At 43.7% G+C, this 13,334-nt stretch overlaps 1 protein-coding gene across 2 annotated transcripts in view; it reads right to left on the reverse strand.

Annotated features, from left to right (window-relative positions):
* PLOD2 (procollagen-lysine,2-oxoglutarate 5-dioxygenase 2) overlaps positions 1-9,599 on the reverse strand; it is a 76,447-nt gene extending 66,848 nt beyond the window's left edge. Inside the window, exon 1 of one of the 2 annotated variants that reach the window (XM_052805046.1) lies at positions 8,102-9,599. In XM_052805046.1, coding sequence (XP_052661006.1) covers positions 8,102-8,261 — 160 coding nt within the window. In that variant the 5' untranslated portion in view covers positions 8,262-9,599. Of the gene's footprint in view, positions 1-5,772; positions 5,883-8,101 lie in introns of those variants that run through there. The other variant, XM_052805045.1, reaches the window with a different exon arrangement.
* Positions 9,600-13,334: the final 3,735 nt, after the last annotated feature.

Here is a 13,334-nt window from a genome sequence, read left to right on the forward strand (position 1 = left end):
CTCCCAGAGTGGGATTTGTACCCCTGATTCAGGAAAAATAAATCAGTAATACTACTCTTGTTACTCTGCTTGGAAAGGCTATGTAAACATTTGTGTTGAACTACTAAATTGTTTCTAAACAGATAGATTTGATACAAATTATAACCAAAAAATATTCTTTATGCCAGTCATTTTCATATTATTTCCCTTTTATGTATCCTCATTTTCAAGATGCTGCTTCTTCACTTTTTCTACCAAAATATGCTCATGCAATGTAGCTGTATTAGTACTGTATTAGCCTACTCTCAGTATAAAAGCTCTGCAGGTCCATACATATTTCATTCCCTGTGTTTCATGACAGGGACATGTGACTATCTTTAGCTCAGTCCCCTTTTTTTCTGTATAATCTTTTGTTCTGCCAGCTCTGCAAGGAGATGACTCAACCATCTTTAAGTCTGCCAGTCTGCTCCAACCTGGAGCAGTACTCAGAAACATCAACACGCCTTTCCAGCCCTTTGGTAAATGCATTCAGCCATGAGTACAGCATTTCCAGTCATGTGGCCTTCATCTTTTTTTCAAGATCCTTTTGAAGTTCTTGGTTCATGAGATGCAAGAATCAGATCCGAGGACTGTGGATCACTTAATCCTCTCACTTCGCATTGTGCACAGCATTGTAGTGATAGTCTGCAAAAGCCTACCGAGCACCTCCCAGGCTAGCAGGGGACTAGAAATCTGAATGATGATTTTGAGACTATTATTAAATATTTACTGAGCCATCAGAACTCCTCAAATCACTACATAAAGCTGTTGTGAGGTTTTAGTATTGCCACAGGCTATTCATGTTACCCAGTTTTAAGGTTCATCCCCCTAAAGATAATAGTGATAACCTCCCCAGCTTTTGAATCCAAACAACAGAAATCACTTGCTCTCAAAACAAAATATAATCTTTAAATTAGACCATGCTTGAAGTAGCTACCAAAGCCAGAGAGAGCACTATGATGCAATTTCCAAAGGAAAACAAAGACAAGATAAATGCAGAAAAAAATCCCTCTAAATCACAGAAATTCAAGAAAACGCATACACCACTAAAGCCAGGCTTCTGCAAAATCTCAGTTGCAGCCTCTTTCTCATCTTGGTACCTTGTGTGTCTTTTTCCAAATCAGTGTCAGAGAGGATGAAGATCCTTGTTGTTTTAGTGAGTAGGCCATTTAATGCTGCTCTTCATATCTTCCTTCTGCAGTTTGTGAGCAGCCCAGCTTGCTGTATATCAATGTGCCTTTGTTCTGTTGAATTATTACAAATAATTCTCTAGTTCTCAAACATAATTCTAGTGTTTTATTCCCCTTATGGTCTAAGACTGTAATTGAGACAGCTGATGGTACAGCTGAATATAAGCTTCCATAAACAAACGCTGTGCATTTGAACTCAACTGCACGTAGGCCATCCACACACTTTTTCCACTCTGACTGTTTCTCCCTGCAGCCAATTGGGGAAGATGTTTTGGCCATGACTCCGCTGTAGATTACTCCACATCATACCGACATCCGATTGGAGTAAGGAAAAAGCTACTGGTTAAATATCCATGATTTTTAGCCAGCATGCCAAGAGTCTCAGACGGGATGTACTCCCTCTCTCTTTTGAAAAGGATCAGTGCTCCCAGGCTGACCTTCAAAGCCGAGCTCTGTTTGTGGGAGTATGTACTCTTCACCTCTCAAAGACAGGGAACTTACTGCAGCACTTGAAATTTTACTGGCTGTGTTTGCTTTTCATATAGTGCAGACAGGGGATATTAAGCAGAGATTTGCTTTACAATCACCATTTATATCATTTACTCTTTTTCTTTTCATCCCAGAGAAAGCCTAACCTTTTTCCCATGGAATTTCTCTTAAGTGAGTCACAGAAGTCGACTGTTGCCCAGGCACTTACAGGAAAGATGGATTTATATTATATGTGCATTTTTAGGAATGCTATTCTGTCACACCATACATCTCAATGACTCAATTAGGTCATTGCATTGTAGAGGAAAACAGACGTGATTTATCAGTCTGTCATTATGGAGAAGGCTTGATTCTGAGTTTGTCCATCCACTTCTAACTCCACACAAACCTCAATCTGTGATTCCCATCATTTTGGGGCTCCATAACCAGAGAGCATGACTGGGCAGAGAAAGGCTTTGATACTTTGGTGATTAAACATTTAAAAAACACCTAATTTAGATGATGGATGAATGACAGCAAGGAAGCAGCATCTCTGCACTCAACCCACTGAGAAATACTTGGCAGTCAGCGAAGATTCAGAAAACAGGTACTAGCATATATGCTTTGTTTCTCCATGTATGCTCTGCCTGAGATAGCTATTCGTGACAAGTCACTGGGGGACAGCTTATGTCACTGGCAACAGGACCTACAGGCACTCTGCACAACACCTTGCTCCTCCCCAGCTGACGCAAAATTGCACCCTTATAGCAGTGCTATAGGGAACCCTGTGCCTTTGTATTGGTTTTGTGTGGCAAGGTTTTGGTAGCGGGTGGGGTTACAGGGGTGGCTTCTGTAAGAAGCTGCTGGAAGCTTCCCCTGTGTTCGACAGAGCCCATACCAGCCGGCTCTAAGACAGACCCGCCGCCGGCCAAGGCCAAGCCAATCAGCGATAGTGGTAACGCCTCTGTGATAACATTTTTAAGAAGGAAAAAAAGTTGGGACGGCGGTATTCGGCAGCCGGAGAGAGGAGTGAGAACATGTAAGAGAAACAACCCTGCGGACACCAAGGTCAGTGAAGAAGGAGGGGGAGGAGATGCTCCAGGCGCCGGAGCAGAGATTCCCCTGCAGCCCGTGGTGAAGACCATGGTGAGGCAGGCTGTCCCCCTGCAGTCCATGGAGGTCCACAGTGGAGCAGATATCCACCTGCAGCCCGGGGAGGACCCCACGCCGGAGCAGGTGGGTTCCCGAAGGAGGCTGTGACCCCGTGGGAACCCCGCGCTGGAGCAGGCTCCTGGCAGGACCTGCGGATCTGTGGAGAGAGGAGCCCACAGAGCAGGTTTTCTGGCAGGACTTGTGACCCCGTGGGGGGCTCACGCTGGAGCAGTCTGTGCCTGAAGGACTGCACACTGTGGAAAGGACCCATGCTGGAGCAGTTCGTTAAGAACTGCAGCCCGTGGGAAGGACCCACGTTGGAGAAGTTCGTGGAGGACTGTCTCCCGTGGGTGGGACCCCACGCTGGAGCAGGGGAAGAGTGTGATGAGTCCTCCCCCTGAGGAGGATGAAGCGGCAGAAAATAACGTGTGATGAACTGACCGTAAACCCCATCCCCGTCCCCCTGTGCCGCTGGGGGGGGGTGGTAGAGAATCCGGGAGTGAAGTTGTGCCCGGGAAGAAGGGAGGGGTGGAGGGAAGGTGTTCTGAGATTTGGTTTTATTTCTCATTACCCTACTCCGGTTGATTTGTAATAAATCAAGTTAATTTTTCCCCAAACTGAGTCTGTTTTGCCCGTGACGGTAATTGGTGAGTGATCTCTCCTATCCTTATCTCGACCCACAAGCTCTTTGTTATATTTTCTCTCCCCTGTCCAGTTGAGAAGGAGGGGGAGTGATAGAACAGCTCTGGTGGGCACCTGGCATCCAGCCAGGGTTAACCCATCACAGTCTTTTTGGTGGAGAATGCGGGCAAGTGAGGAATTTGAGATAAGGATAGTAACTGAGAGAGGTAACGGGCAAAACATGGATTGAACGCAGCTAGAGAGTTAAGAGCTGCATGACGAGCGGGGAATTTTTATTGTTGTAATTGTGGTGAAGGGACGAGGGGTGGATTGTGTGTAAATTGTCCACTTTTTGTCGGTTTTGTGATGATATTATTTTGATTTTGGTGTGGGGAATTCTTTTTTGTTGATGTGAGTGAAGATTTTGTGTGATGAATGTAGATTTTAATGATAGTTCTTAAAAATGTGATGCACAGAGGCGAGGGGTGGAATGTATTGGTTTTGTGTGGCAAGGTTTTGGTAGCGGGTGGGGTTACAGGGGTGGCTTCTGTAAGAAGCTGCTGGAAGCTTCCCCTGTGTTCGACAGAGCCCATACCAGCCGGCTCTAAGACAGACCCGCCGCCGGCCAAGGCCAAGCCAATCAGCGATAGTGGTAACGCCTCTGTGATAACATTTTTAAGAAGGAAAAAAAGTTGGGACGGCGGTATTCGGCAGCCAGAGAGAGGAGTGAGAACATGTAAGAGAAACAACCCTGCGGACACCAAGGTCAGTGAAGAAGGAGGGGGAGGAGATGCTCCAGGCGCCGGAGCAGAGATTCCCCTGCAGCCCGTGGTGAAGACCATGGTGAGGCAGGCTGTCCCCCTGCAGTCCATGGAGGTCCACAGTGGAGCAGATATCCACCTGCAGCCCGGGGAGGACCCCACGCCGGAGCAGGTGGGTTCCCGAAGGAGGCTGTGACCCCGTGGGAACCCCGCGCTGGAGCAGGCTCCTGGCAGGACCTGCGGATCTGTGGAGAGAGGAGCCCACAGAGCAGGTTTTCTGGCAGGACTTGTGACCCCGTGGGGGGCTCACGCTGGAGCAGTCTGTGCCTGAAGGACTGCACACTGTGGAAAGGACCCATGCTGGAGCAGTTCGTTAAGAACTGCAGCCCGTGGGAAGGACCCACGTTGGAGAAGTTCGTGGAGGACTGTCTCCCGTGGGTGGGACCCCACGCTGGAGCAGGGGAAGAGTGTGATGAGTCCTCCCCCTGAGGAGGATGAAGCGGCAGAAAATAACGTGTGATGAACTGACCGTAAACCCCATCCCCGTCCCCCTGTGCCGCTGGGGGGGGGTGGTAGAGAATCCGGGAGTGAAGTTGTGCCCGGGAAGAAGGGAGGGGTGGAGGGAAGGTGTTCTGAGATTTGGTTTTATTTCTCATTACCCTACTCCGGTTGATTTGTAATAAATCAAGTTAATTTTTCCCCAAACTGAGTCTGTTTTGCCCGTGACGGTAATTGGTGAGTGATCTCTCCTATCCTTATCTCGACCCACAAGCTCTTTGTTATATTTTCTCTCCCCTGTCCAGTTGAGAAGGAGGGGGAGTGATAGAACAGCTCTGGTGGGCACCTGGCATCCAGCCAGGGTTAACCCATCACAGCCTTTTCAGTGGTGATAGAGGAAGTGAATACTGCTTTTAAGGAGATGATTCATGTGAATGCTTTTCAGCCTTCTATGGATTTTAAACTTACGGAATAAAATCTTAATCTTGCACTAAAACTCTTTCAGGAGTTGCATATGTAAAACTTTTAAACCAAAGTAACTTGTTGCACTAGTCATCTGCTCCATTATTAGCAAGGAACTGATGGGACTTAGAAGAAACTTAGTTACTGCTCCACAGGCACAGAAATCTCCAATAAACAGGGCACTGGTCTAACTAAATCTAATACAATCATTAATTCAAGTCATTATTTAGAGAATCCCATCATATATGAAAAAATAAAAACCTTAAGCACAAAATTGGTAGGTTAACAGGAGCATCTTCATAATTCTACCTGCCTGCTTTTTTTTCTTTCTTTTGGGAGAAACAAATTATAGTTCTTATATTTTAATGTGAGAAGAGACATTTGATCAGCTGTTCTGACCAGAATGTCACACTCATTGCATTCCTCTTGTGTACCTTCATATTACAGCCAAGACCATGAGTTAGATTAAAACATTTTGGTCCTCAGCACAGTAAACTGTTGACGCCATGCTGACAGCCTGTTAACAGCAACCAGCTATTAGTGGAATTGCTGTGGGAGTTTGTAGGAAGGCATTTGCAAATGCTTTATCAATACAGATTTACCTCAGCAGCAAAAAGGATAGCCACCACCAGTTGTTGTGGCCTGGGTAGACGTGCCATATTCTTCCCCCTAGCTGAAGAAAAAGGATTTGAATCAATATGAATTACAGGTAGATAGCCCAGGTGGAGCAGCAGGTGACGGTCTCAGGGAAGGGATGAAGTTTCAGGAATTGCAACAGTTTTCCATGTACCTGTAATCAGGCAGCACCAAAGCGCATCTCTGAGGCAAGCACTCATCACGCTCTCTTATCCAGTCACTCCAGGCTGCAGCTTGATTATGCTGGGATTTCAAGCCCTGATATTTTTTTAGCACCCTTCTCTTGCTTTTTTCCACTGCCAGCTTTTTTCCATTTGTATTTTTAAATGGTCAAATTCTAATCTTAAATGTACATTAACCAAAAATCCCCTGATCTGCACCTGGATAGAAATACTGGTGTGGCTGGATCTGAGCTGAGACGCAGAGATTTACCAGTCGTGCTAGGTGCCCTCTGGACCAGGCAGCTAATTGCCTTTGACTTTGCTGAGCTTTGGCTCAATAGGATTTTGAAGTCAAACATATTTCATACATGTTTACACCTCATTACATCCTTTTGAAAAGATAAAAACTTGACTAGTGCATATTTCTGTTTGTAAATTTGGCTTCAGTTTATCTGATAGTGAAAGCTTTTGCTAAATTTCAGCACATAATTACTGAAGTGCAAATCCCCAGGAAAAACAATTTGCTGTAAAGATTTTGTATTTGCAGCTTAAGAGGCGTTGATTAGTTTATTTTTTACTTTGGCACCGGATTGTATTAGTTCCCTTAAAGCATACATAACCACTGACATTTTTATAATTTATTTTTCATTACTTTTCTTTAATATGCACTTTCACACAAATATTTCCTTCAACTAAACTTATTACTTAGAAAGTTGAACACCATAAATGGAGCACAAACAACGTACATAAATTTAGTTGACTTCTTCAACAGAGATTTTGCCTTCCTCTCTCTTGCTCTCTTCTCTACCACTGAAGCATTAATTATTTGCTCTTTTCCTTTTTTTTCTTTTTTTTACCATGGAAAAATGTGTGCTGCAGTGCACAGGTAAGTTCTTGTTCATTTCAATGACTGGCTTTAATTCTTAGTGCATTTTAATATTAGCTCACTACCTCTCATGGCCTTTCCAAAGTTTGTTCAGTGGAAAAAGAGGACAGGGCACAGTGAGCCCTTGTCTGTGGTGAACAAATTTGCTTGTATTTCTTTTCTATCCTAATCTGGCAACAAGCAGAATACGGACATAAACAGAGTGCCAGCAAGCTCAGCCTCAGTCCACTGAAAGACCTATATTTTCCAGGAGCCACAAATCCTGCTCCCTGAAAAATGAGAAATTTGCTGACACAATAAAGCAGTGTGCTTGGTTCCATTGTACAGCCATATTCAGTGGGATAAAAAATATTTTTATACCTGTTAGAAACTTTTATACGAGTTTAAAAGTTTTATACCAGTTAAAAAGCAGGACTGGCTGCAGGAGTAAAAGAAGACAGGATTTAGCTGCTAAAGTGTAGGGCTCTGGCAAATGTACACAACCATTGCAGTATTAGGATTTATTTTGTTCAAACTACCCAGGGCGTTGCTCCGTGTCATACTGCGTGGCTGGAGAGAGGCACAGTAAAACCAGGAGACAGAGCCTGAGCTAAAATATCAGCTGGGGGGATTGGGTAAGATCATAAAGTACTGAAGGAACAACTTACAGAATATAAAGACTGTTGGAGTGAGCTCATCGGTGATGTACACGACAGCTCAGTTATATAGCGGGGTGTAACTAAATAGAAAGTGGACCAGCACAAAGCAGTGCTTGTGCAAGTTCAGATACTTTGGGAGGTTGTGCTGTTCAAATTGTGCCAAAAAAAATCCCAACACTCAGGAGGAACTGTACACTTACACAAGAGGGACTATAGTTCAGAGCAGGAACATGCAACCAGGATGTCAAGTACAGAACACTGTTGCGCTGACCTGCTAGTTACACGTAATACCAGCAGAACATTGCTGTAAGCCACAAGGTCAAGGCAGCCCCAAGGTCTTTAGTGTCTTCAGGGTCAAAACCTATGGCTGGGTCATTTAAATTAGCAGGTTACCTTTTGTTTATACTTTTCTTCTTATGAATATCTTTAATTATAGCCTTCACCATAAATCCCAGCTTCCCCAGTTTGCATAGGAGTTGCCACACAGCATTTCCCACCCACTGCTCGCTGTTGCAGCTCAGTGCCAGCTCACAGTATCACCACAGCGCCAGTGCCATCTCCCAGCTTCATATGCAGTGTTCTGGCAGCGTTGCAGCATTTGACCACTTACCTTTGAAATATACCTTTGTCTGTGCTCCTTGAAGTTGTGACACAGGGTTGCACGGGAATTTTCCTGTTGCTGATTGTCTCTGCGTCACTCCCTCTCTGTAGCACACGCAACAAGGAACAGGAGGCTCCTGGCCAGAAGGCCAGGCCAGCAGTCCCTGCATTGCACTAGCCCACTCCCCAATTTTTTTTTGGTATACATTTGTAATCAGGGACTGAAGCTGGTTGCGCAGCAGAGCCGAGGACACCAGGAGTTGCTGAGGTCCTGGTGCATACAGCACCAGCGCAGGCTCCCCTCTGTGTGTGCTGCCCAGCCTTGTACCAGTTTCTGTTTGCTCCTCAGTAAATGGCAATCAACAAAGGAGAAATATTGACTTCCTCAGATGCTACCAGCTGCCCTGGTTCAATAACTAGGTCAGCTAAAGGTTAAACCGCCGAGGCATGAACAAGAAGTTTAAATTTAAAAAAAAAAAAAAAAAAAAGAAAAACACAACCAAAGCCTGGAGGGAAGGCTGGAGCAGATTCCCAGGCCCATGGCCATAGCTCTCCCATCCCTTGCCCCCTCCTCTGTCCCTCGCCCTCTCCTCCACTGCCCTGCAGTGCTTGCAGTCCATGTCACGGCCATGCACACTGAAGCCATGTCATGTCTAGGGAGCTAAATGCACCTCAGATGTAAATCAGTGACATTAAATCATCAATGAAACTAGCCTGTTTGCTTTGATGTACCCTGCTGTGATATATTAATAACTTTTTGCATTATATAGTAAATTATGTCAGAAATCATAGTCCAATTCCAAATTCTACCATTTACCAAGCCTAATGCAACTTTAAGGACATTACACAGTATTTGTCTGGCATTTTTTAAATCAATCATGGTTTAACATACATTCACACACTTTTTTTAATTTTCCTAGTGGCACATAATTGCATTTGAAGCTTAAGATTTTGCAGTTTTGGTGGTAAAGACACATCTAGGTTTCCACATTCATGTAGGGAATACATACTTTGGAGATAGTGTAATCTGAAGTTCTTCCACTGAGAAAATCAGAATGACGACTAACAATACCGCCTGTGAAGCTCAGAGCAAGGTTTTAAGCAGTGAAAAAATAATTTCTGTGCTAACACTGCCATCTATTGCCACCCACTGAAAAATAGGAGACACAGTCGTCGTAAATCCCTGTTCTCATCTCTTCTCCTTCTTTGCTATTTGCTGCAATGCTGTAATGTATATTTTCTCCTCACTGCTGTCTTTAATAACATAGTGTTATCAGGGGAAAAAATGCAGATAAACCAAAATCAAGTGATATGTCAAATTCATCTGCAGAAGAGAGGATAAAGTCTCTCCACAACAAAATCAGCAATGTATGAATGTGTCCCTGTGGGTGGTGACAGGGAGCTACTAGAGTCCTAGAGCAATCTGATCCAGTACATAAGCATAGCATGTATAAGTACATATATCATGAAAGCATGTATAGAGCCCTGATCTAACACAACAGAATTCTCCACTAGCTGGGCTCTTTCCTCCACCCTGGGAGAGCTGTACCTTTTTCTATGTTATTCTCTCCCTCTGACCTCTTGCTATTTTCTGTGGGGTTTTTATAACTTTTTTACCTCCTGTCTCACTAATGTTAAGATCAAATCTTACCACATGATTGATTTTTGCTTGACATGGCTTCTTCATCTTGTGGTGTAGTGGTGGTTTCCTGTCCATGCAACCTGTATCTTTCCTTGCCCTGGTCTGACAAATTATAGTCAATGTCTCAAACATTCGTTAAAGAACTTTGGTGGAGAAAATGGCCTCTGTAAAAACGCTGGAGTTTTGTGAACAGGACAATGTGGCTGGAGGAGAAGGCCCCACGGAGGGTGGGACCGCGCTTCTCCAAAGGTGCAATTCCTTAAGTGACCAGGACAAAGAGCACAGCGTATGCACCTGAAGGAGGGGCCCCCACGGAGGATGGGACTGTGCTTCTATCTTGAGCAGTCATGCCAGCAGGGAAAGAGATGCAACTCCCCAATGAACCCTTCCAAAGCTCACCGACTGATTCCAGAGAACCCCGGGAACGTGAACTGTGCGTGTCAAGGCCACCGACTAACACATTATAAAAGAAGGGAGAACGAGTTCTCAGTGCCCACCCTCCAGAACTGGATCTCTATGCTGGCTGGACCAGCGCTGGACCCAGGACTGGTGAAACCCTTTTCTTCTCTCTTTCTTTCTTTTCTTTCTTTCTTTTTCTCTCTCTCCCTCTTTTTCTTATCTCTTTTCCACAGTCCCTACACCTCATCCTTTTAAACATAAACCGTTGACCAAGTCTGGGACTAGGAGTGGCTCTAGCCGCCCCTGGGCTCCTCTTTGAGAAGGAGTCCAGAAAGCAAGGGGGTCTGCTCTGAACCTCGTGACTCAACGGGAGGGCTCTCCTTCTGACACAGTTTCATGTTCCTTTTTCCGCTTCTTTTTCTAACACCTCCCTTCTCTTTTCAAACAGCGGCTTAATGACATGATGCAAGGTTCATATTGATAAGTTCACTTGTACTTGGACAAGGTTAGCTAGGTTGAATAAATGTTGGTTGTTGTTTGAACTCCCCTGGTGTCATTTCACCTTAATTCTGACAAAGGAAATCCACGAACCTGAGTTGCTCCAATTTTGCGATGCGATAGCTGGTCATGAGAGGTTCCCTTATCTGCAAGTTCTTCAGGTTCCACAACTTCCTCACTGCATCATCCTTTTACCTTTACCATTTATCAGTTTTGTAAGTATTCCTGTCACAAATTAGTAGCATTCATAGAATCATAGAATCGTTTAGGTTGGAAAAGACCTTTAAGATCATCGAGTCCAACCATTAACCTAGCACTGCCAAGTCCACCACTAAACCATGTCCCTAAGTGCCACATCTACACATCTTTTAAATACCTCCAGAGATGGTGACTCAACCACTTCCCTGGGCAGCCTGTTCTAGTGCTTAACAATGCTTTCGGTGAAGAAATTTTTCCTAATATCTAATCTAAACCTCCCCTGGCGCAAGGCCACTTCCTTTTGTCCTATCGTTTGTTACTTGGGAAAAGAGACTGACACCCACCTCGCTACAATTTCTTTTCAGGTAGCTGTAGAGAGCAATAAGGTCTCCCCTCAGCCTCCCTTCCTCCAGACTAAACAGCCCCAGCTCCCTCAGCCGCTCCTCATAAGACTTGTGCTCCAGGCCCTTCACCAGCTTTGTTGCCCTTCTCTGGACACGCTCCAGCACCTCCATGTCTTTCCTGTAGTGAGGGGCCCAAAACTGAACACAGTATTCGAGGCGCGGCCTCACCAGTGCTGCATACAATGCCCATTAGTAGTCAAACACTTAAGCCACGCAATTTTACAATACATTCCCTTGAACAAAGATTTGACTGTCTTTATTACCGCTGACATTTCCAATTAGTTACCCCTGCACCTAAAGTAAATGAGCTAAATTCAGTTCAGGAAAACCAACTGCTTTCTCCTTCCCTGACTCACCTTTTATTGTGCAGTCCCTGCTCCCACTGTCAGCTTTTAGTCAAAGTTATTCTCATTAGTAAAACCAAGATGACGTACATGAGGTATGTAAGGGCTGGCCTTGGGTCTACAAAAAGACCCAAGGAGGCCTTTTTATGAACTTTGCAAATATGAATTAAAATGTTTTTAGGAGACCAAGTGTAATACAATATATTTTAAAACAATGCTTCTCCTCTGATTAACAAAATTATTCTCTCTCCTCAATTAGTGGAGTAAATTACTTTTTTTTCTCTCTTTTTTTTTTTACACTTACAATTTTGGTTTCTGGAAACTGGAATTAACTATGCTTTTCTGCTGAGAAACATCATATAAATTATGCCTTTCTGTGCCGTATAGACCCTAGGGTTTCATTAAGTGACTGCATCTCCTGTACAGCTGGAGATGAAAAACTTACAGGGATGATACAGATGGAAAGGTCATTAACAGAACTAGAGAAATCCATCTGCAAATCCCACTCTGTAAAGGTTTTATGTAACAGCTCTATCTAACTGAGATGGTATTGAGTAACAGGCAGCGTGCTGAAAGTCTTCTAATGCTTTCCAAAGCCTGGATTTATGGATAGCGGGATAAATCATTGTATTGCTTATAGTCTGATGGATGAAGAGTGGAGAGTTCTAGAGCCTGGTGATTTATTAAATATGGATGCTGCTATGGGTTCTTTCAAAATGAAGAAAGACAGCTCAAAGAATGATTTATTCTGCATTTAGCACAATCAGTTTCAGAAATGAGCAAGTGAATACAGCTCTCTCCAGAAGTTCTTGAAAAATGTAAGGAATAAGCATTTTTCAATTAAATATCATTAGGAAAAAGTGAGAGAGATTATAAAGGTGATAAGGTATTGTTTGGTTAACTAAAGAGTTACCCCTTGACAGCTTTAGTTAGGACTTCTCATGCAATATTTTTACCTTCATGAGAGACTGTGAACCATTCCACAAGACAAACGTCTGTGAGCTGTGTAACCAGTATCAGAGTTATCCAGTTACCAACTGATGGAAAGTTCCTCTAGTCCAATGCTCTCTCTGTCCTTTTATGATCTGAGGTTGTGGAACTTTCCTGTTCTTGCCACAATTCTGGCAAATCTACAAGGCTTAGTTTGAACTTCTTACACCTTACTATGTAGCTGGATTCACATACTGATTCCCTTGGGCTATTTAATTCTTCACCTTACTTACTAATTTTGCTAAATACATGGTAAAGGAATAAGCTGTAGTAATTTTACCACTAGATTCAAGCAGCACAAAATCAAAAAATCTAAATGACAACAGCACAACTTACACAACTTCATTGGGTTTCACTGTATTTGAGAAACCCTTTTGTAACCAAAGATATCTTTGCTTTGGTTACACTTTACAGAATTGTTACTGCTTGCAACTGCAATTCTGCTTAACATACAAGAACTGCAACATTTTTTCCCTACACATCTTGAAGTGAAGCTTATCATTCTTGACTGTTTGCATTCTCACATTCTTCCCTTACTGCTCTACAGAGATGTAAGTGAATTTTTATATGTAATTTTGTATGCAAGGTTGTTGGGACAACAGTGCTTCTAGGACTTACAGTGAATACCTAAGCACAACATTTGAACATAAAATTTTGAATTACTTAGAGCAATGAAAATAAAGTCTCCTGGTTATGTCCCATTAGCCCAAGGTCCTAATACCTCACTTAAATTTGCATACACTTCCCAGTTTATTGTCAAGGGATGAA

This window comes from Harpia harpyja, chromosome 12 (assembly GCF_026419915.1).
Source record: "Harpia harpyja isolate bHarHar1 chromosome 12, bHarHar1 primary haplotype, whole genome shotgun sequence".
In the NCBI taxonomy this organism is placed as follows: Eukaryota; Metazoa; Chordata; class Aves; order Accipitriformes; family Accipitridae; genus Harpia; species Harpia harpyja.